General features: G+C 30.7%; 1 protein-coding gene across 1 annotated transcript in view; it reads left to right on the top strand.

Moving 5' to 3' along the window:
* Positions 1–25178, top strand: part of SI (sucrase-isomaltase) — a gene marked incomplete at both ends in the record, with an annotated part of 121969 nt that overhangs the window by 21927 nt on the left and 74864 nt on the right. Inside the window, 13 exon segments of the mRNA XM_079155080.1 lie at positions 1092–1263; positions 3302–3418; positions 5752–5906; positions 6721–6805; positions 7560–7616; positions 9278–9402; positions 11130–11218; positions 12208–12257; positions 12970–13140; positions 13905–14060; positions 17349–17555; positions 20329–20483; positions 24738–24906. Of these exon segments, the coding sequence (XP_079011206.1) occupies positions 1092–1263; positions 3302–3418; positions 5752–5906; positions 6721–6805; positions 7560–7616; positions 9278–9402; positions 11130–11218; positions 12208–12257; positions 12970–13140; positions 13905–14060; positions 17349–17555; positions 20329–20483; positions 24738–24906 (1708 nt within the window).

Consider the following 25178-nt stretch of genomic DNA (forward strand, 5'->3'; position numbering starts at 1 on the left):
GTTTTAATTAAAATTAAAGTGTAGTTTCTAAGTAATAGATTTCCAAGTACTTTTTTAGTGCAATGAAATAAAAATCTTACTTGAAACAAAACTAAGGAAGGAGACGATCATATGTTGATTACCCCTAAGTGTTTTTAAGTATTGTGTAAGGTTCTATAATGCAGTTGTTAATAAAGCATAGGTCCTAGTCTTAATATATTTGTAATTTTCTCATAATTAAATAACTATGATTGAGTATTCAAATCCATTCTTTCTCATCCCAAATCATATCATAATATTAAAGTTTTGTACATTATCTTCATAGTGTTGAGTTACTTTTATGTTTATAGTTACTACAGTGTTACATATTGCATTACTGAAGTCAATAAGATCTAAGGGGGTAAAAAAAACATGCTCTGTACCAATGTAATTAAAAGTGGGATGTGGAAAAAGCATATGAGAGGATCATATTTTTCTAAGGTACCCTGGATAACTTTATATGTTGAATTAAATTTTTCTATCTTTTCTCAATAATTTTGCATTGATAAAAAACTATCAATAAAGGGCACCAACAGAGATAAAATAAATAATGCTAGTTGTTGCAGGTGGTGGTTAACTTCTTGAAACTGAAAAATAAAAAGCTACACACACATAAATTTTTTTCCCATAGCTGCCTACTAATACTTGAAAATGTAGACTCTAAGATATGATTAGTCATTATCCTGTAGAAAGAGTTTAAGTTGGACTGAAGTTCATATTATAAACTTTATATTTATAAAAGGATTTCAATGAGTTTGAACAATATAAACCAATACAAATATTGAGTTGATAGCATGGGCTTTTGATTTGGTAAAGGATGAGTGAAGTCATTGAACATCTCATTGTTTCTAAAAAATAAAATTCTTCTGTATTTGATCAGGATACATTTAAATTGGTAAGTATTGATAGGTAAATAAAAATGATATACAAATTTGTGGAAAAGCTCTTAAATATTATGAATTGGCTCAGTGACTATTCAAATATATATTTGAAGCTAAAGTTCTAAAATCAGCAAATATCAATTTCGGTTTAAGGTAAATCCTATTTATTTATTAATTTTGTTTCATTTTAAGAGCTGTAGAAAAAGTTTTTCCTAACAAGAGAAGCTTCATTCTCACCCGGTCAACTTTTGCTGGATCTGGACACTATGCTGCACATTGGTTAGGAGATAATACTGCTTCATGGGAACAAATGGAATGGTCTATCACAGGAATGCTAGAGTTCAGTTTGTTTGGAATGCCTTTGGTAAGATAGCTCAATACAGTGTTTTATATACATATATATTTATAAAAGCAAAAATTCATATTAAATTTCTTTTCGTTTTTTGTCATGAGGGTTGAATCTAGGAAACCTGCACGTGCTAGGAAAACAGTCACAGAGCTGCATCCTGAGCACCAAAACATAAACTTTCAATGGCATCTTTAATGCTTTTTGGTAAAATTATTAAAAAGCATGTTACAGAAATAAACTCAATCTTTATTCTTTAGGAGTTTGTGAGAAAATGAAATTTGGATGTCTGTATCATTTAAGCGATTATGGTGGTAAAATGGAATTAACAAAACTTTATCAAGCAAACTAATTCAGGAAATAAATATAAATACAAACAAAGTATGGAAAAGAATTTGACTATAAATATAAAACAAAAGACTATAGGGCAGAATTCAAATACATTGTGGATAAAAATAAGTTCAAAAGTAGAAATATATTTAAAAGGTTTTATTGTCAGTTTAGCTTCACAAAGAAGATAGAGCTATTTCTTTTACCTAAAAGATAAAAGATAAGTACAGAGAAGTGTTCAAATATTCAGCAGTTGAGAAAATGTATAAAAGGAAATGCTACACCTGAGAAATTAGGCAGATCTCTATATGAAGCAAAAAAAAATTTATAGTGTTAATACTCAAGACTGCAGAGAGTCATTTAAAAATGTAAAGTTTATTTGGAAATTTTGGTGAAGTAGTTATTCTTTCTTTCATGTGTATGAATAAAATGAGCACCAAAAAATCAACTGAACGATCAGTAAAGATCCCCCTATCACAATCCTGCACTTGGAAATTAAAAAGCACATTATCATCTTATTCATGCATTAAAAACCAAACTGAATGGGAATGGGAAAAAAACCCCAAACTTATAACTGAATCTTAACAATTTTGTTTCTTATCAAAGCTTGTGTTACTTCTGCTAAATTAGTGTTTAGAAGAAGAATGATAGCCTTAAATGAGTAAATTAAAAAACAAAGAATATCAATAAGTGATCCAAAGATGTAGGTAATAATATAAGAGATGTTAATGCAATTAAGGCAAAATATTTTGAGAAATAATTAAAAAATTTTAATACAAAGGTGATTCTTTGAGAATAAAATACATCTGTGTTTGTCAAAAAGAAAAAATATATTAGAATGTATTTTAATACAAAGTCTTATTGACTGCAAAATTAAAAAAACAATAAGAAGTAAAAACTTAGTAAATGAATTAAAGCTGTACCAAATTAAAGGACAAGAAGACTCACAATGTTAAGTATAACAGAAAAATAAATCTATGTATACATAATGTTTAATAAGAGTGCTTTATATGTTCATAAGGAAATATGTACATTAATTTCATAGAAATATCTCTTATAGTCATGAGATCCCATTCAAAAGAGAACTAGAGTAACATTGATATAATTTAATCTTACCAGAAAAGAAAAATGCACTGTAATTCATACATGTCATTTGTATAGTTAATAAACATGCAAACAATACTAACACATTATTTAGAGATACATATATATTTTCATAGAAAAATGAAGAAATGCTTGTAAATAGTAAATGCTACATTCAAGATAGTGTTTTCTGGAGATGTCTTGAAGTAAGTCTATTACAAACTTACATGTATATGGATTGAAGTGAAACTCAATTTTATTTAGAATAATTTATTTCATAAACTCAATATGAACATATAATCACAGGCTTTTTCCTAGCTTACTCTTATAATGATGTATTGTAAATAAGAAAAATTAAACAGTTTTATTTTGGATTAAGATGCAACATATTTTAATATAATATTTTTATGTTTATACATTGAATTAGTGATTTTATCAAAAAAGAAAATAGATAAATGTATATACAGGCTAAAAATGAAGATGAAAGTATGTAAAATGATGTGGTTTTAGAGGCAACGATGGAGCAAAAATGAAAAATGAACAGGGTTAAAGAGGAGATGATAAAGATGAGGCATAAACTATGATGCTCTTGGCAATTTTGAGAATTTTAGTGCTGTAAATAATAGATATATTTGTTATTTAGGTTGGAGCAGATATCTGTGGATTTGTGGTTGATACTACAGAAGAGCTTTGCAGAAGATGGATGCAACTTGGGGCATTTTATCCATTTTCTAGAAATCATAATGCTGATGGATATCAGGCAAGTGACTCTTATTGTCCACAGTTGTAGTTTTAATAATGTCCTAAATGTATCTACAGAAAATATGATCTGAAAGATTGCAGAATTCACAAAGAATAGTTAGATGTTTTTGTTTCAATGCCCATATTTATATATATTTATGTACATATATATACACATACATATAAATATTATATAAAAAATCAAATAAGGAAGTCATGAAAAATGTACTTATAAATATTTTATGGAAGGCTAAGTCATAAAAATATGTGTTAAATTACTAGTATTTTAAGTTAGAGTCAAAGATTTTTGAGTATGGATTCTTTGATTCAGCAGATTCAGCAGTGTAAGTTTCAGGTAACTTCTATTTCATAAAAAATGTACTGTTAAGGATTTCCAATTTTTGTTTCATGAAAGAAAAACAAAAAAATTAAAGACATTTACTAAATAATTTGAGTCCCAAGTTACTCTATGATGAAAGAAAAAACGGAATAAATAGGTAGAGAAAAAACAAAACTAAGACTTTCATAGCATGGTTCTGAACCAGTAGGAGCTGCAATACCAGGAAACATGGAGCTGTTTAACCAGTCCTGAATTCAGCTTGTCTTGGGCCCTGATAAGTATATTTTTCAGAGATGGGTAAAGTTTAGTTTAACAATTAAGCTAATTAAATGTGTGCTCTTTAAAAATTACTCAGTATTCACACATTTGTTGCATGCACTTAATTCCTTAAAAAGAAGAGATGACTCCTCAGCTTGGCTCATACGGAGGCACAAGGAAACAGAATTAGAAGGGCAAATTGGAGGTTAGCCACTTCCTAATCCATCCAATGATGCTGAGCAGTTCACCCAAATGATACTTGTGAACAATTCATGTCCATAGGAGATCCTGATATGACTCACATTGTACTTTGTATTAATTGGTGTTTCCAAAAAGTAGATGGTATGATAGAATGAATATGTTAGAGATCCATTGGTGAAATACTTCTGAAGGACAATGGAGACGAAGCATAAGAAAAGGGCAGGAATTTGCAGGCAAATGGATGAAATTGGAGAATATCATGTTAAGTGAGATAAGCCAATCTAAAAAATCCAAAAGACGAATGGTCTCACTGATAAGCGGATGATGACACGTAATGGAGGGTGGGAGGGGGGCAAGAATGGAGGAAGGAGGGACTCTATAGAGGGAAAAGAGAGGTGGGAGGGGTGGGGGGGAGGAAAAAAATAATGGAATGAATCAAACATCATTACTCTATGTAAATGTATGAATATGCAAATGGTATGCTGTTACTCCATGTACAAATAGAAACAACATGTATCCCACTTGTTTACAATAAAAATAAATTAAAAAAAAAAGAAAAGGGCAGGAGACTTCAAATCACATTTCAGGTCTCAAGCAGGGAAGCTGACAGGGTAAGAAGGTGATTTGGTAAGGAGAATCACAGATTGCAGCAGGTTAACAGTTTCAGTGAGGTCAGTTGGGGGTGTTTGCAAGGCCAAGTTGACCATTGGAAGAGTTCCATATCTCTTAGAAAAGGGTGTGCAAAATGCTCCCACTACGTGCTTTCGATGGCTGGGAGGGCCAAAAGGAAACAGGAGTTCAGTGTAAACGTAAAGGTGAATCCAGGGAAGTGGTGACTGCTGACTCAGTAAATTTTTTGACCTGTACTGGAAATCTCAACAGGCTTTCCCACAGGTTAGCTGAGGAAGTCAGCTGATGTAGACTGTTAGATGATTAGTGGACTCAGTAGAAATGCTGCACTTCAAGGTTCAAGTCTGCAGACTGTCCAGGTAGCTCTGCTCCCTGTATTCCTGGACCAGTGGACTACCTGGGGTGTATTCTAATAACAGTGGCAAGGTACAAGACAGTTAATCCTCACGCAAGCCCGTGTTAAGCCTGTGCTTGGTTATGACACATGTACTACCATCCTACTGGCCAAAATCACTTCGGAGGGCTGAGCACAAAGTCAGGTGTGGTAGGAGCTTGTGAAGATAGGAATACCCAGCCCAGTGATAGGGACTACGAAGTTACAGGGCGAAGGTTGTGAGTAAGAGGAAAAATTGGAGCCAAAAATTCATTCTACCACAATTAACAGGTGAAACTCCTATTTTGTTTTAAAAAAGTCATCTTCCCAGTGTATGTTTATATCAAAAATGTCTAATTTAAATCTTAGTAAAATACATGAGCAACAAAATAGAAACATTCACACACTGTGATGATGAAATAATTTTAGCTTTTTATAAACAAGGACAAATTTACACAATTTGTGTTTTAGAAATAGATGAAAATATTTCTATTTTGATTTCCATTCACAATTTAGGTTTCTTGTTTTAATTTCCCTTTTTATTCTACAGCATCAAGATCCTGCATTTTTTGGACAGAATTCGCTTCTGGTCAATTCATCAAGACACTATTTAACTATTCGCTATACCTTATTACCTTTCCTCTATACTCTGTTTTATAAAGCCCATGTGTTTGGAGAAACAGTAGCAAGACCAGTTCTTCATGAGTGAGTACTAAGTATAAGAATTAAAATATCTTTTAAAATACATTAAAACATACATTGAAAAGATTAGCAGAGAAAAATCAAGATATCAAGTGGATCTACGCTGCTTATATTTACAGCAGCATATTATTTATTTATATACAATTTGACAAATTATATAATGATTTTATTAGACATAATTTGTTGGATAGACCACATTAATTATAGAAATGTTACAATTGAATAGAACTTCCAAGGTCAAACATACATATAATATCTTAGGGAAATGATATCAGTAAGATTAAGCCCAGAATTATTGAAAGAGTATCAAGTATACATTGTAAAATCATGTAAATATATATAACAGTGTAAAATATTTACAAAAAAAAGTGAATTGGGCTTCCACTTGTATACCATAATTAGAATAGACCTTTTCTCAAGGAGGGATTTAAAGAACTTTACAAATCTATGTCAAAACTAGAAAAATAGAATATGAAACATTCTTGGTCCTTAATAAAACTATCTTACAGGAGAAATTAAAAAAATAATTTATTACAGACTCAAAGTAGCCATATAACCTATGGAAGATTTTTTTTGAATAGCAGAAAAACTAATTCTTCCTTGATTTCTTCCTCTTATCTCCCTTCCTTCATTCTGTTCCTCTCTTTCTTAGGTGTGAGATGAATCATAAGGGATGTAAGAACTATTGATTTAAAATTACACATAATAAATAAGTAGAATGAATAATGATTCTCAGGGCTAAAAACATAAAACAAGATAGGAATTTGGATATATTTATTTTGGATTATTTTATCTTAAAAATTGTCATTGTTCTTAGATTTTATGAGGATACAAACAGCTGGATTGAGGATACTGAGTTTTTATGGGGCCCTGCATTACTGATCACTCCCGTTTTGAAACAGGTAAATTGTACAAATTTAGTAAATTTATTACTTAAAGGGAACTTTGTATTACCAAATCCATACTTAGTTATGAAGCATCTGGGTAATAGATGCTACTCAATGAACTGTTTCAAGCTGTTAAATATTTACTTGAACACTAAAATGCGGAAAACATTTGAAATTATTAAAAAATATTAAATCAATATATGCTTCAAATACATAATATGTAACTGAAGGTACAGAAATTGTTTAAAACTAATATTCTCCTGTCAAAGCTTTTTTATTTAAATCAAAATAAAATCTTACAGTAATATCAGTGAGCTCTCCATTAAATGAACATAAATATTGAAATTTAGTTATAGTGTAAGTAAAGGGGAATCTGAAAACTAGCTGATCTTAAGAAAGTGTTGATAGAACAGTGGAGTGAAATTTGTGGTTCCTATTTTTTAAATGTCTATGTTCGTGGAGGTATACAGAAATGAACATGTTTACATTCACAGTGATCATGAGGTTTATAGCAGTATAAAAGCATTCATGCATTATTTTAATCAATACCTACAATAATTTCATCTTTACCCCTTTGCTTTAAGTTATTTCTTACATTATGTTAAGTAATGCTAGGAAAATAGCACTTCAACTATTATCTGTAGAAGATAATGGTGTGTGACAACATAGAGAAAATTTTTCCTCTTAAAAGATGGAAAGTCCAACTTATTATTTGACAAAGATTCTCCTTAAGAATTAAAAAAAGATTAAAAGTCTTGCTTCAATTTAGGGAGCAGAATCGGTGAATGCATTCATACCTGATGCTACTTGGTATGACTACGAAACTGTAAGTAACTTTAATACATGTTTAAGCTTACAGCTATTATATTTTGAAACATCTGGACATGGAAACTTAACTCCAAACATATACCATACCTATTTTTAAGAGTTCTGTAATTATTATAAAAAGAATAATTTGAGAACAGTGTGAAAATTGATACACATATATTCTTTGTTGCCCCTGAGCTAGGTTTTAATGTAATGTTCTATTCTTTAGTATAAGCATGTATTGTTATTCACTTAAAATGGAATAAAACAAGTGTTTTAGGAAATGGTAGTAGCTTACTCTAATGCTTTTCTATTTTACATATTTAATTGTATTTAATTACTGAGATAATATTCTACATTTACTTTTATATACTATATTTAAACATTTAAAAAATCTTTTTATTTTATTCTTGTAAAGGCAACATAAAAACATTCATACACAATCATTTTCATTTGGAAATACCTCTTAGAAGTACTTATTTTCAATGTAATTTTGTTGCATATTATTTAATTTGCTAAGAAGAATCTTTAATTTTATGGAATAATGTTTTTTAAAGAAACTTTCTAAAGACATGCTAACTTTATTTTCTGTATGTGCAAGTCAGTCAGTTTCCTTATTTTTTAAATTTGTTATTTTAATTGTACATATTTGGAGTAGAGTGTAACAATTTGACTTAAGTACACTGTGTGAATATCAAATCAGTGTAGTTAGCATTTCAATCTCCTTAAACATTTAACTTTTTAAATTAACACGTAAGAAATGTACATACATAGGGTATGGTGCATTATGTCAATGCATGCATACTTTGTGTGTGATTAATCAGAGTAATTAGCTTTTTAATCTTCCTATCACTACATTGTTTCTGGAGACTTTGTGCTCTTCCTAGTTATTCATAAAATATATACTGGGTTATTGTGAACTAAAATTACCTCATTGTATTGTAGAATACTAAAACTTTTATTTCTGATTGCACTTTTTTACCTTTTATTTAACGTCCCTCTGTCCCCTCTCCCCCAGAGAACAATATAGGAGGTTCCTCAAAATATTAGATCCACCATATGATCTATAAATCCCAATTCTAGATAGATTTCCAAAGAAAATGATATGAACACACTTACACTTCTATGTACTGAAGTATTATTCACAATAAATAGGATATGGAATCAACCTTGATGTCTATCAGCAGATAAATGGATAAAGAACATATGTATATGCATAATAGTATGTAATTCAGTTACAAAGAGTGATATCCCTAGCATTTGCAGCAAAATGGATGCAACTGAAGGATATTGTGTTGAGTGAAATAAGCCAGACAGAAAAATACCACATATTCTCTCTCTCCTGAGGATGCCAAAAATGTTGATCAGAATACAGAATTGTGATTCCTAGAATCACATTAAAGTAAAATACTAGAGTGGGGTTATTTAAAATTAGTTTTGATTATCATGCAAATGAAATTAATTTCTCCATATCAATCTTTTCAAATTTTGAGAAAGTAAGTTCATTTTTTTCCTGACTCTATTCAGTAAACTGAAGGAATAGAATTTTCTTTAAAAGTTAGAAAGCAACATAATCACATTCATTTGGTTGATATGAATGACCACACATAATGAAAATGTGGAATGGAATTTAAAGTTTTCACTGATCATAAAAAAACCTTCTAATTTTCTAAATATTAGGGTGCAAAAAGACCATGGAGAAAACAGCGGGTTGATATTCCTCTTCCAGCAGATAAGATAGGGTTACATATCAGAGGAGGTTATATCATCCCTACCCAAGAACCAGCAGTAACAACAACAGCAAGGTAAAATGAAAGTCACTAGCTAAAATCTGAAATTTAATATGTGCTAAGAGTTCATATTTCTATCAAGAATCAGAGATTAATGTTCAGTTTTTTCACCAGAAGATATTTGACACACAGAGGTAATGCTTAACCATAATCCTCATGGTTATGTATATTAAATATATATAATAGCAAATGTCTTCATTCAAAAAATTAACACTATTATATTAAATAGTTTTCCCATACTGAATATTTACTCATGTTCTCTGTAGAAAATAGAGAATTCAAGATAATCTCTCATTCTTGATAAAAACATAAAATACTAATGCTTGTTATATAATTTGAAGATGTGTCAGTATTTACATGTTTGGATTTTCAACATGTAATTGTCACAAAATTTTTCTTTTTCTAGAATGTTTTGCCTTTCATTTGGTAAGTGAGCAGGCATACAGTAGCATGTGCGTATAGTCCATCTCTTTGGAAGGTTAAGGTGATAGAATTTTGAGTTTGAGTCCAGTCAAAGGTATTTAGGAAGAGCTGGGCTCAAAACAAAATTAAACAAATCAAAATAAACAAGCCCAAAATCTCCAAATGCTCCATAATTTGGTATTATATAGATGACCCAATAACTTGTTGACCAGATAATTAAATATTTTTTTTTAAATTGGAAATGAAGTAAATTATTTGGTTTAGGTAAAGCACAATAAACAGTTTTCTGGTAAGAGTAAGACTCTTAAATATTTCTATATTTAGAATGAAAGAAGAAACTTAACAGCTCTGGTGTTTTATTTTGTAGTATTGAGTCCAAGAGTATAGAGATATCTTATACCTTTTATATAACATTAAGAATACCCAAAACTATATTATTTACTTTTTGTGTGTGTGTGTAACGTGTCTATTCACCTAGACTATAAAATCCATGAAAGCAATCATTTGAATTTTTTCAGTTTTAGTCTTCCAACCTCTTACAGTGCCTGGCCCATGAAAAGCTATTTTCTGTAAATGCTTATTTGAATGAATAAATTAATGAAAGGATGACTAGTAATTTAGTTGCATTGACATTCTAGGATTGTTTATTCTTATAATGTAACTTTAATGACTATGCTTTCAAAATTGGTCACTGAGCTGTATTGAACAAGAGAAACCACCTTCATAAGTGTGTATTGGAGGAAATATATTCTGTATAAAAACAGTTGCTTGTACCATCTATCCTCAGGGATGCTATTTTATGACAATATATAACTAAGAAAAAATATTTTTATTGATCACATATCTCATTACTCCTGTTACAAAATTATGTTCAATTTTAAAGTTAGAGATTTCACAAAAGATTTTTAGAATTTTTATAGCATGTCTTCATTATTTTGTGTATAAGTTGTAGACTTTATACACATCAATTTGGGGTGATACAAATTGAACTGAGCATTCATAAGATGCCATTTTATTTTCATTTGACTTGAAATTTCACACTGATTCAATTTTGCAGATGCTAGAGACTTCAAAAATTCATTACCACACTATTGTACTTATTTATATTATATATTTTCCAAGAAAATAAATTATCTCTGCATTTACATAAGAATATTGGCACTGAAAAACTTCAAGTGTGAGTACTCATTTGTGAATATTAGTGGTCTTATGTTGCTGAAGAACTACAAAACTATTAGGTTGAAATGGACTTATTTATAGGATATTTCACTATTGTACATTTTTTAAAAATTATATGCACACCTACTTTTACTTCACAGCCGTAAGAATCCCCTAGGACTCATAATTGCATTAGATGAAGGTAACACAGCAAAAGGAGACTTTTTCTGGGATGATGGAGAAAGTAAAGGTAAGTTTATAGGTAATATGCTTTTAAATGTTTAGTGTGATAATGTGGCATTTTGAATGTACTCATAAAAATAGGATCCTTTCTCTTATTTTTAGGATTTTTAGTTATTCCGTGAAATTTAACATTATTATTTGACTTATGTACATTTAATTGAAATATCTAGTTTTGTCTATTGGCTTGCTATTAGTTCTTGACCACTGTGTATATCTTCATATGCTATGTTAGTATGTTAAAAATAAAATTTCTTATAAATTTCCATGTGTACAAATTAAATTATGACTGTAGTACTTAAAATAAAATTGTGTAATTGTAAACAAAAAGTGAAACCAGTATTTAATTTTTTTTAATCAATGACAAATTACTTGAGGTAAGGATGTTTTACAATTTGTTACTGCTATTCAGTGTCTTTAATTTTATGTTTTTAGTGACAAACTGGAGAATTAGTATAACAACAACAACAACAACAACAAAAGTAGAAATAAAACAGCTATTTTTATGCTAATACCTAATTAAACATAGTAAATTTATGTTAGCCAATTAAATTATTGTCTATCTCAATCTTAAAATGTCTCCAGATTCATTCTTTCTCTCTACAAAATGAAAAGTAATTAAAAAATAATTTAAAGAAAGTGAAGTAAATTCATGGTTTGCCATGTCTTCCTACAAAAAACTTGACATGTGACTTATTAGGTAGAGAATAAGATATAAATATCATTAAAATGATAAACTTGTAATTATATATCTTTTATGATTTTCTAGAAACAGCACTCTGAAAAACTAGGCAAATAGATTTCTTTACCTTAACTTATAAGGAAATTAAAATGCTAAGATTATTTTGTGTACAGAGTTATAAAACTCAATATAAAAGCAAAATTGTTTAAGAAACTTCAGTAACAAATTGTATCTAATTTTTAAAATGTGTTACATGACTGTAAAGAAAATAATTTAATTGTATTTTAAACTGAATATTTGATTATTTTCCATTTCAGATAGCATAGAAAATGGCAACTATATATTCTACACATTTTCAGTTTCTAATGTAAGTATTCTCTTTTAACACGTAGTTAAATGTGTATTTTGTTAATGTATGGGTTATTCTTTTATTATGAATTACTTTTTTAAATGATTTTACATTTACCTCCAGAGCTTTCCCAAATACAATCTAATATTCATAAAATTAAATTCTTAAAGTTGTTAAATTATGAATAAATTGTTATCATAAAATTTTATATTTAATTATAATAGATGATTTTTCATACTAAAATTTGTGCACTGAAACCTTTGGACTTCTTAAAGTATTATGTTGGGTTTTAAGCAACATGTCCTAGAAAAATGATTTTAACATATTTGAAGATGTTTTAATATGTCAGTCCCTGTGATACTAAAGCAGATTTTGGGTGAGAATGAAAAAATCTGTGCCTAGGTTAAATTTTGAATAACTAATAGGGATTATTTTCATAGATGCTGAACTTCTTTTTCTTTGTATATTCTTTTAGGCAAAACTAAGTTATTCATCAATGTTGGGGCAAAAATAAGAAGGGGCACATATGCGTTGCATCATGAGTGATTTAGGTTTTTTCTGAAAATTAATTTTTATGTCATATGTATGAAAAATGAAGAGATACTTGCTTGGGGAGTGTTGGTGGGAATGGAGATGTAGATGATTGAAACTTTTTTTTTATATCTTCTGTTATTTCAGGTTGGTTTATGATGACTCTCTGTATGACATTATATGCTTTTGTTTTCCCCAGCACAATTTGAATATTTCATGCTCACATTCATCATATCAAGAAGGAACTGCCTTAGCATTTGAAACTATAAAAGTCCTTGGGTTGACAGATACTGTTACAGAAGTTAGAGTGGAAGAATATGGTCTTCCAGTGACTATTCACAGTAATTTTACTTATGATGCTTCCAATCAGGTAAACCATCTTATAAAATATTTTAGTTGTTGTGTACTCATTTATTGTTATAGAATCATAGACACTTGGTTTTTTTAAATTAATTTTCTTCATGAATTCTCCCTCCCTCCCTTCTTTCCTTCCTTCTTTTCTGTCTCTCTATCCTTCTCATTTTTTTCTATTTGGCATAATGCCATATTGCTTCCCTTTCAACTTGTGCTCTACATGTAAGTACTGGATGCAATTAGGTTCAGAATAAATAAGTATTTATGTCCTCTGAATCTGGAAACTTCCTTATAAAAAAGTGATCGACTTTTTTTTTCCCCATTATATTCTTTGAGGGAATGAACATTTACTTTGTATCTACTATGTCTGAGATATTGTACCAAGTACTTAAAATTTCGTATCTAATTCATTCTGAATAGCAATCTCTTTTATTAGGGGCTATTGTTCCTATTTCACAAAGGAAGAAACTGAGGTTAATACAGTTATATAGTATTCCCAAAGACTCCTAGACATTAAATGACAGAACTAAAAAGTGAACTCATATCTAGAATTAAAGATAATAATTTTCCTCCATTTTTTACAATCTCTCATAGCTACTCCATCTTGGAAGTTTTATCTGTTTGAGATGCATTACGTTAAGTATTGTGGCAGAACTATTAATGATTGATTTTGAAGAATTGCTCTGGTTGTCACATTGTAAAATGGTAAATATTTTTAATTGTCCATGGTCATATTTAATAAAATGATCTTTAATTTTTTTTCTTATTTTGTCTTCAAAGGTTCTCTTAATTAGGAATCTCAACCTAAACCTTGGAAAAAGCTTTATTGTTCAATGGAATCAAGTTTTCTCTGAAAATGAGAAATTTACTTGTTATCCAGATGCAGACCCTCCAACTGAAGAGAAGTGCCAACAGCGTGGTTGTTTATGGCAAACGGTAATTTTAACTGTGACTTTTGATATGATTTTCACATAAGTATTTCAATGTGCACTTTACATATTAGAGTTTTAATTCCACAGCATATAAATAAGATTCATTCAGAAAAATCATGCAGAATTTGAAATCAGTACCTCTGATAGATAGTCCTACTTTACATTAATTAATTCTTCCAAGATTTACCTTAGTAATTGCAAGACTCAATGGATGTTTGAATTGTTTTCCAGACACTTTAAATAGTGTAAATTATTTAATAAAACGATGCTTTATTTGTGGCACTTTATTAGATATTGACTATAGGAAAGCAGCTCAATTGGGTAAACTAGGTTGCCATTGGTGAACATCTTTCAAAAGAATTGTCTCTAGATAGTAAATTTATGAAGGTGTGCAATGGGTTAAAAAGTTCTGTTCTTTTTAGAGGAAATGTCTAGACATTTCTTTTGGAATTCTTTCTTCTGAAAAGAGATGGTTGTGCATAGAAAACATTTTTACCAATGCTGTGGGAAAGGGATAAAAGAAACATGTCTTTTTTGTGTGTGCTTGTTTTTCAAATTCTGATCCTTTGGTTTCATCACTGGGCTTTGGCAGCATGAACAGTTATTTCATATAACCAGGGCACTAGGTTTATATATATTACCACTAAAGTCAAAACACATCTGCCAGCAACTTTCCAAGAGTGTCTGCGTTTGTGTGAGACAATAAGAAGAATCTCTGCTTCCAGAAAAATTGTCCTCATTCCTCTCCATTGCTTGATAAAAGAGCATAATCTTCAACATTAGGGAAAATTAGGGAAGAATTGAAAAAAAGAAGTGAGACGAAAAGATTCTGAGATTCATGAGAATGAAGTGAAGCATTCATGAGTATGAAGTGAAGCATTCATGAGTGAAGCATTTTCAATTTTCTTCTGTGTTCCCTTTAAATTCCAGCTGTCCATTCAAATACACTCTCATCCCCATTCCATTCAAAGCATGCTCACTTTCTTCCACTATCAAAATTTAAAGGAGAGGTGAGAAAAATCTTACTAAAGCAAATTTTACTACTTCTAAACAAGATCGTAAAACTTTTACTTTTTCAAGAACAATTAATATTTCAGCACCTGACGATTCTTGGTCAAGTAAATGAAGTTTTAATGTTGGGATGCCACATGAGTTGGCCATTGTATCTGATGATTGAGGATGCAGACAACCTTCCTTTTGTTGCTTTATGTTCTAGTGTGGGAAGACAAACAATTAATAAGGAAATTATATGTCATGTTAGGTAAATACTATGGAGTAAAATAAACAGAAAAAGAAAAAAAAAAAAAATACCAGTGGTGTAATGTGGTCACCACTGTAATTTGGGTAGCATATATACAGTATTTAAAACCCTGTGATGGGTTAGAATCTTTAAAGGAATGAACTTGAGTAGATAAGGGAAAAAGAGTTCTAAGACCAAATCCTGGTTCATTACATTTCATTAGGAAAATGAGGAGGAATAAGAAAGGAAACTGATAAACAATAGGAAAAGCAATAAGTTGAAAACAATTTGCTGGGTCCTGGAAGGCAAGAGAAAAACACATTTTAAGATAGAAAAAAATGATCAATAGTGTGAAACATGTTACTCAATCAGTAAAATGAAGAATGAAAACCAGCATATGGATTTGGCAGAATGAAAGTGTTAGTATTGAGAAGCAAAATACTTACGGATTTTTTGGGGGTAAATCCTGGCTACAATGAATTTAAGTGAAAATGAAGAAACATATTGCAAATAGTAAGACAGTGAGTATTATGAATTCTTGTATGTTTTGTTGTGAAGAATACAGAGAAAAGAGAAAAATAGCTGAAGAAATTAGTGTGGCAATATTTTTCTTTTTAATTTAAGATGGGAGAAATAAAATTAACTGATATATTAAGGCTAATGCATTTAAATGCAACATTAGTTAGAGTGGAGAACTGAGGGATAAACATTTTTGGAAGCAGAGGGATGTAGAAATGGGTGCACATATGAGATGATTCTCCTTAGATGGAAGCCAGACAGTTCACATCATGTAATAGGAGGTGGGCACATATGATATCTAATGATTATTTTATTCTTATTGTTTTCCATGAGGTGGACTATGAGAATAAGGAAAGATTTACTAGGAGGCAGAGAAGACAGAAAAATGTCATGTAGGTCAGTGTAATGGTTAATAGGTTGGGGGAATACGGTATGAGTACATCATTAGGACCAATTACACCCTCCATGATTATAGAATCTAATATATTGTCATTTTGCTGTCATCCATGGTTCAGGCTTCTCCATATTTTCCACTTTATTTTACTCACAGTCACAACCTGACTTCTGTCATTGTATTTGAATTCCACATATAACAAGAAATGTGGAAAGGTAAAGACCAACCCGATTTAATCTATTTATACATCTTTCTTTTAGGGAGCATTGGAAAGGTTTACACAACTCTTGTCAAAGAGATTTGAAAATAGCAATGAGTATATTGCTTTTCTCAACAATATAAGTTAATAAATAGGTATGTAGGAAGAATGGATTGTGATAAAGTAACTAGCATTTAGTACCAGAATTTATCCTTTCCTTTCTCTTAGTTCTAGCTTCCACCTCCTTATAAACCGGTTGGTTCTGAGGTTTGACTGTAATTCCTATTTTAAACCCTGGTCAAGATGGAATTGACAAGTCATCAAAAAGGATTAAATAGGGTCATTATAAATGGAAGAAAAGAACCTAAGCATATGCCCTTGTGATGGTTCCTATTTGTGTGTGTGTGTGCGCGTGTGTGTGTGAGCGCCAAATTTACTTTTTTTTTATTGGTTGGAGCCACTTTTACATGCAAAAAACAATAGTTAAGTCACTATTAAAAGTAAGAAAAATGTGTGATCAAAAGATGTGAGTACTGCACTTAATTTTAATAAAGACAACAAAATTTGTTTTTTTAATTGCAAACCTACGACATTTCATGTTTCAGTTCCACTGTTCTATCTTTAGACTAAAATGACATTTCATATAATAATTATAAAACTTGGTGTTTCAGATTACTTTATACTTTTCCTTTGTAAGTCACACATTTGATTAAGTATAAGTCTAGGTTATTTTTAATCTAATTAAATTTTATATTTTTACTTTGAGACAGAGTATTTTTAAGTTGTCCGGTCTGGCTCTAAACTTGTCATCCTCCTGCCTCAGCCAACCTAGTAGTGGGGAATTGCAGGCTACCATTCTTAGCATGGTGTGTGATTTTTAAAAGAGTCAAATGATCCAATGCTTACACTTTCTGACAATAAACATACATTGTATTTTTAGGCTTTGTTTGCATCCAATGCACCTCAGTGTTACTTTCCTAGACAATACAACTCTTATTTAGTCACCTCAACGCAGTATTTATCAACGGGTATAACAGCTGACCTTCAGTGGAATACTGCAAATGCTAGAATACAGTTACCATCTTCACCCATCTCAACTCTCCGTGTGGAGGTGAAATATCATAAAAATGATATGCTGCAGTTTAAGGTATGTTCAATATAAACTATTATAATATTTAACTCAGCTCTTGAAATAAGATATTTTTAATAGATAAGGTATTTGAATTTTGAATGTAATTTTACAGGATTTTGAAGGCTAATTTTATTAATTAGCTTGATGATGTTTTGATTCTACACAAAATGTTTTTTTCACACAGTTCGTAGGTGACAATTAAACAAAGATTCTCATCTTTGCTAATTTTGGGAATAATAAAACGTGGTGATTTAAAAACAAATTATTGTTAGGTAAGTTCATCATTGAACAGACTCGTCACTTGAATTTTATTATGTTAATAGATTTATTAAAATATATTAAACAGGATGCTTACTATTGTCCCTAAAAAGTGGTCTACAATTTCTACTAATGCAATATAACATACGAAAGAATGATTTCTTTCAATATTTACAGTTAGCCATTATATTTTTAAGAATTCTCAGGAAATTCATTAAGAAACTTAGTAGAAATTATAAGAAAGATCAACAAAATGACTGGATGTAAAATAAAATCTTCAAAATATATTTATTGAATTCTGTTTCACCATTTAGAAGCTGAAATTGCAGCAGATCTTTTTAGCAAAATCAAGAAAAAAATTCAAAATATAAACAAATCAAATCAAAACACCAAACACCATAGGAGCTATTGTATTGCCCATAAAGTAAAAACTAATAAAAGTGCTGATATATGTTAATAAGCACTAAAAACCCCAAATAGAACTAAATGTTATTTTATTTTGCAGTGCTGGGGATTGAACTGAATGTTATTTTAAATGTTACTGCACTTTATATAAATTGTTGCTTTTAAAGTATTTCCATAGAAAGCACAGTTTAATATTTTTTGAGACTTCATACAGTATCTTTTAAGTTGATCTGCAAAGAAAGACACATAGAAATAATTAAAAATTAAAAAGGAGGAAAATTTTAAAAGTTTACTAAATTGAAACAATATGGATCTGGAGCTAAAATTGCCTGATAGGTTATGGTAACAAAATGGTACAAAAGCATAAAAGATATGCTTTATGAAAATAATATACATTATGCATGTATAACATATGTATATGCATAGTGCAAAACTTAATACCAAACAATGAAGGCTTGAGAAATTAATAGTGATGAGCTACTCTATTTAATAACTCATGTAGAAAAGTGTCTGCTTCAAACACACTAAAATAAATTTTAGATTGAGTTGCATGTGAAAAATAAATCAAGCATAAGCCTAAAACCAAATATAAAGTCATATTTATCTTGTACATGGCTAGTAGAAGTCTTTCAAACTATAGATACAAAGGAACAAATTTCCATAGACATCCCAAATTGTCTTCTATAAAATTAATCATTTTTTTACATCAATAAATAAACAGAAGACACATTTGCAGGTCAATTTAGGGATCTAAAGACTATCATGCTACATGAAGTAAGCCAATCCCCCAAGTATCAAAGTTCCAAAGGCTCAAATGTTCTCTCTGATATGTGGTTGCTAACACACAACAAGGGAAGAGGTGGGGAGGGAGGGAATAGAATTTCAGTGAATTAGACAAAGGAGAATGAAGGGAAGAGGGGGGATGGGAATAGGAAAAGCAGTGGAATGAATCAGATATGACTTTCTTATGTTCATATATAAATACACCACCAGTGAAACTCCACATCATGTACAACCACAAATATGAGATCTTAATTAGAATAAATTATACTCCATGTACGTTCAATATATCAAAACACACTGTACTGTCATATATAACTAAAAAGAACAGATAAAAATAAATTAAAAAAAGATGAAAATGAGTAAATATCTGAAAAAGATACATTTAGTTAGTAATTTCAACTCATGCAACTGAGAAGACTAAGAAAGCCTCATAAGTAGATATTTAACAGAAAGAGAAATAAAGATTGAAAATAAGACTATAAAAATATTTATACTCATGAAAAATCAAAAGAACAAAAGGCAGATTCAAAGAAAGGGAAACATAAAACATTTATTTTTATAAACATAAATAAATGCTGAAAAACAAACATTCTCATGAACAAGAAAATAACAGGACACATTCTGAGAAATGGCACAGTTAAACAATTTTGTCCTGCAAACTTCTTTAAGTGTGCTAACAGAAACCAAGACAATTAAATATATCACTAGACCATACCATCTTCTGAGACCATCATCATATATGGGGCTTGTCATTGATGAAAATGTCATTATGCGCACATAACTGTAACTAACAGCTGTCTAAAATGCTTGTAGTTTAATATTAATTAGTATTTGAGTACATGTTTCAGTGAAAATATTAATTTCTAAGTAATTCTAGAAAGTAGTTTGCCAATAGTTATCAAGGACCTTAAAAAATGTACTGAGGAAATAAAGACATGAATAAACATAGCATCATAAACATTTGTTATCTGATTATACGTGTGACCAAAAATATTGAAACAACTTTTGCATCTATGTGTGAAAAGATAAACACATTTTATGCTTTATTCATAAAATGGAACATTTGTCTCTGAAAGTTTTAATTTTTACTTCTTGTTTAGAAAATGAATCACAAAACATTTTTAAAAAGATGCAAATTTAAATTCTCAAATTGATCCCATTTATATTTTTGCATCTTGAATGCTATATAAATGAAGTAGGCCATAGATTTAGAATAGGTATTTTATGCACAATGATTTTAAATAATCTTTTAGTAAAATTATTTAAATTATTAAATGATATTTTCATGCTGTGTCAACAATAAGGACAAAATACATCTACTTTTATTATTTCTCTGGAATAGATCTATGATCCCCAGAATAAGAGATATGAAGTTCCAGTACCATTAAACATTCCAGCCACTCCAACAAGTACTTATGAAAACAGGCTTTATGATGTTGAAATAAAGGAAAATCCTTTTGGCATCCAGATTCGACGGAGAAGCACTGGAAGAGTTATGTAAGTGATTGAATCATTTCATGTGAAAGATATTTTAATTTTAGCTTAAGAAAGAAAAGATAGGATTATTATTTTCATTGCATTTACCATGCTAGAGTAGTATCACAGTAAACGTTTTAGTTGTACTAAATATTTGCCAATTTTAATATTTTTAAATTAGACAATAAGCACACCCACAGAACTATCATAAAGGACTAGTCTAAAATTTCATTTGCATGTAAATGTGATTAATTTTTATTAATAAATATGATACTTCTCTTAACATCTAGCCTCTTGTTGAAAAGCATTATGTGTCGGTAAAAGTAATAATTGAGAATAAGTCATAGAATTATTTTATTGAAACTGTGAAAAGTTTATTTTGACTGAAATCTGAGAGAGTAAAATTTTTTATACATATATTTTTAGTTGTGAATGGATCTTTATTATTTATTTATTTATATGTGGTACTGAGAATTGAACCCAGTGCCTCACACATGCTAGGCAAGCGCTCCACCACTGAGCCACAACCCTGGTAGAGTTAATATTTTTTCTCCCAGTTTTGATGAACAAAAACTGAGATAAAAAAAAAAAAAAAATCTGTATTTATTTTTATGTTAGAGTAAATAAATTTATTTTTAAAATGTCTTTATTTTAGCCAAACTACAGTGTATTAAAATATATTTTATATGTTGCAAGCTCACTTTTTCAATCTTTAGATGATTGGTGAATGATGCATCATCAGGATACAAATGATAGGAAAAAAAACATGTCAGTACTGACTTAATTTTGATTTTGTTTTGACAAAGTTTCATTCAAAAATAGGAGAAAATATTTTAAAAGAAAATTCTGATGAAGAGCATTATTTATTGTTATTTGGGAGGCATAACTCTCTATTAAGTAGCTTACAAAATAATTAATATAAAAACTTTGAAGTTGTCCCACGTTATTTATATTTGTTTCCTCTCCTGCAAATTTTATTTTTTCCTCTTCCTTTATATTATTCTTACAAATAACCCAAATAACAGTACATTTTTTAACACATTTTTCCCAAACACTGTTATTTATAAGTATAAAATACAAGAAATGAGCAACTGAGAGTAGTGATTGGGAAGAATTTAGAATTAAAATATTCATTGTGTTTACAGTTAATTGTAATACTGATTTATTTTTGTTGCATAGGTAGAAAAACATTTACAGTGATTATCTTGAAGCCTGGGGAAAAAAGGTTACATACCATTTCAGATTGTGCATTTGAGTCATTCTGAACTTCACATTAATTTTATTTTATTTATTTATTTTTGAGAAAAAGGAGAAAGAAGGTTTATTGCTTTGCTAGCAAAGGAGGAACATAGGGGAATTCTGTTCCAAAGGCTGTGATTCTGCCCATTAGCAGGAACAGGGGGCTTTTTTTTTCTTTTGTTACTGAATCACATTTTATTGCATATGTATACCGATTTTATTTACCCATTCATTCACAGATGAACATCTAGGTTGAGTACAGATCTCGGATACTGATAATGATGCTGCAATAGAGATGTTATTTTGACCTACTCTTTTTGCCCCTCTACTGGCATTTTCAGGATTTATCCCCTAAGTAAATTTCTTGTGTTCAAAACTTTGTAGAACCTGTATCTGTGGAATTGCATACATTTCTTTAAGATGCCCAATTTCCCCATATTACTTTTAACAGGGGGGTTTAAGGAGGTGATTCAAAGTCTACAAGTCACCTGTTCTGTTGGAGTTGTAATTCACTTGTTAATTTGGGAGATAGTCATTTCTGAGATCCTCTGTTAGCATCCCCAAAGTCTGGATTACTTTGTTCCTATGATGGGTGTGTACTCAGGGACAGATAAATCTTCCTAAAATGGGGAAGAAAGGTAATCCTGTTTCCCCTGAAATTAGGGAAGTGTAGAGATTAGGGAGGAGCAGAGAGAGAGGAAGAGAAAGAAACGTGTCTGTTTTAAAAATCAGCTGCAGTGGCAGAGCAGCAAGGGCTACTTTCAAAGCATAAAATAAACCACTATTACATATCCTCACTGTGTGGGAATGCCTAATAATAATGACCACAAAGGACTCAAGAGTACCAAATTTGTCCTGAGTCAATTTGAATCTAATCTCATAGACCTACAAATTTTCCTAAGCTCCTACATTGATAAACTCGATCTGAGTTACTGTCTTCATGGTTTTCAGAGACTGGCTGAAATACTAATTGCTAATTGTTTACAAAAAAAAGTAATCCTTTACTGTCTTGTTTGTTGATGGCTTAGCATGATCCCTGCCCTATGTATGCCTTGTCCAGTCACCTGCATTCTGCCACTGTGGACCTCTGAACTTCTCTGATGCTGACTACCTTTAACTATCCACATCCTACCTGACAGAAAAGAAGGACTTTGTGCTACTTTCCCCAACTTCACCCACTTTCAGCCAGAAGCAGCTTGGAGATATTGTCACCCATTTTCCTGTAGAAATTAACAATAATTTTATTTTTTAAACAGTTCTTGTCTTTTATACACACACTTCAGACAGAGCACTCATCTCCAAAATTTATAAAGAACTTAAAAAACTTTACACCCAAAATACAAGAATCCAATCAATAAATGGGCTAAGGAAATGGGCAGACACTTCACAGAAGATACACAGTGATCAACAAATACATGAAAAAGTGCTCATCATCCCTCATAATTAGAGAAATGCAAATTAAAACCACCCTAAGATTTCATCTAACTCCAATTAGAATGACTGTTATCAAGAACATAAACAGTAAGTGTTGATGTGGATGTGGGGGAAAAAGGCACACTCACACATTGCTGGTGGAGTTGCAAATTGGTACAGTCACTCTGGATAGCAGTATGGAGACTCCTCAGAAAGCTTGGAATGGATCCACCATTTGACCCAGCTATCCCACTTCTTGGTTTATATCCAAAGGACTTAAAATCAGCATACTACAGTGATGCAGCCACATCAATGTTCATAGCAGCTCAATTCACAATAGCTAGATTGTGGAACCAACCTAGATGACCTTCAACTGACGAATGGATAAAGAAGTGGTGGTATTATATATACACCATGGAATATTACTCAGCCATAAAGAAGAGTAAAATTATGGCATTGGCTGGTAAATGGATGAAGTTGGAAAATATCATGCTAAGTGAAATAAGTCAAATCTAAAAAACCAAAGGCCGAATGTTTTCTCTGATAAGTGCAGGGCAATATATAACGATGGGGGTTGGTGAGGGAAAGAGAAGAATGAAGGAACTTTGGATGGTTAGAGGAAAAAGGGGTGGGAGGAAATGGGAATGGAAAAACAGTAGAATGAAGCAGACAGTATTACCCTATACATATGTATGATTACATGAATGGTGTGAATATACATTGTGTAAAAAAAAAAAAAAGAAAGAAAGAAAGAAAGAAAGAAAGAAAGAAAGAAAGAAAGAAAGAAAGAAAGAAAGAAAGGGGGATATTAATGAGGCAGGATAATGGAAAAACAGGCAAACTGGAGAAGTCCTGTGCAAACTGGCTGAATTTCCCAGTAAATTCCTCAGCTCTGTGATCTCAGTGCTCAATGGGTGCTTCAAGAGTCTTAGTTGAAATTGATTTTATTCTGTATGCTCTTCTACTGCTTTTTTTTAATTTTATTTATTTATTTATTTATTTATTTTAAAAATTTTATTTATTTATTTATTTTTTTAATTTATTTTTTTATTGTAAACAAATGGGATACATGTTGTTTCTCTGTTTGTACATGGCGTAAATTCATACCATTTGTGTAATCATAAATCTACATAGAACAATGTTGTTTGATTCATTCTGTTATTTTTTCCCTTCCCCCACCCCTCCCACCCCTCTTTTCCCTCTATACAATGCTTCCTTCCTCCATACTTGCCCCCCTCCCTAACCCTAACTCTAACCCTAACACTAACCCTTCCCTCCCCCCCATTATGTGTCATCCTCCACTTCTTCTACTGCTTTTTAATTGTTCACTTCAACCATGATAAAAAAAGTAGTTCTTGTCTAAAGATAAATACATGCAATTACATTATACTTCTTAAGTTTCACATATGGGTATGTGAAACATATTTCACATGTACTTCATAACTTAACCAAAAGAAAAATGTGTCAGAATAATAATCTATATCCATTTGGTACCTGGTACAATTAGGAACATAGGGAAAATTGTTTGTTTTCAGATCATCAAGGAAAGAACCACCATCATTATTTGTGATACTACTTAGTATGAATTTTTTCAGTAGTTGCATTGTTTTCTTTTGTTTTCAGTTGGGATTCTCGTGTGCCTGGATTTGCATTTAACGACCAGTTCATTCAAATATCTACTCGTCTGCCATCAGAATATATATATGGTTTTGGGGAAGTGGAACATACAGCATTTAAGCGAGATCTGAACTGGCATACGTGGGGAATGTTCACAAGAGACCAACCCCCTGGTGTAAGTACCAACATGTAAATACCTTATGAGGCAACGAAATTCATAATTATCATTCAGTTCTTTTCTTTGTAAATTGGTAGTTCAAGATTGAAGTACATAATGAAAAAGGGGCTAAAGATTATTAGATCTGCTATAATGATTTTCTAAAAAATAGACAAACAAAATCACCATAAAATACAAGTGAAAGTAGAGAATAGAAAATGACAAACATTAAAACTCCAGATTGTGATCCAATTCCTTAACACTTTCAACTGCACAGAAAGAACATGCTG

This window comes from Sciurus vulgaris, assembly GCF_902686455.1.
Source record: "Sciurus vulgaris genome assembly, chromosome: 10".
Taxonomy (NCBI): domain Eukaryota; kingdom Metazoa; phylum Chordata; class Mammalia; order Rodentia; family Sciuridae; genus Sciurus; species Sciurus vulgaris.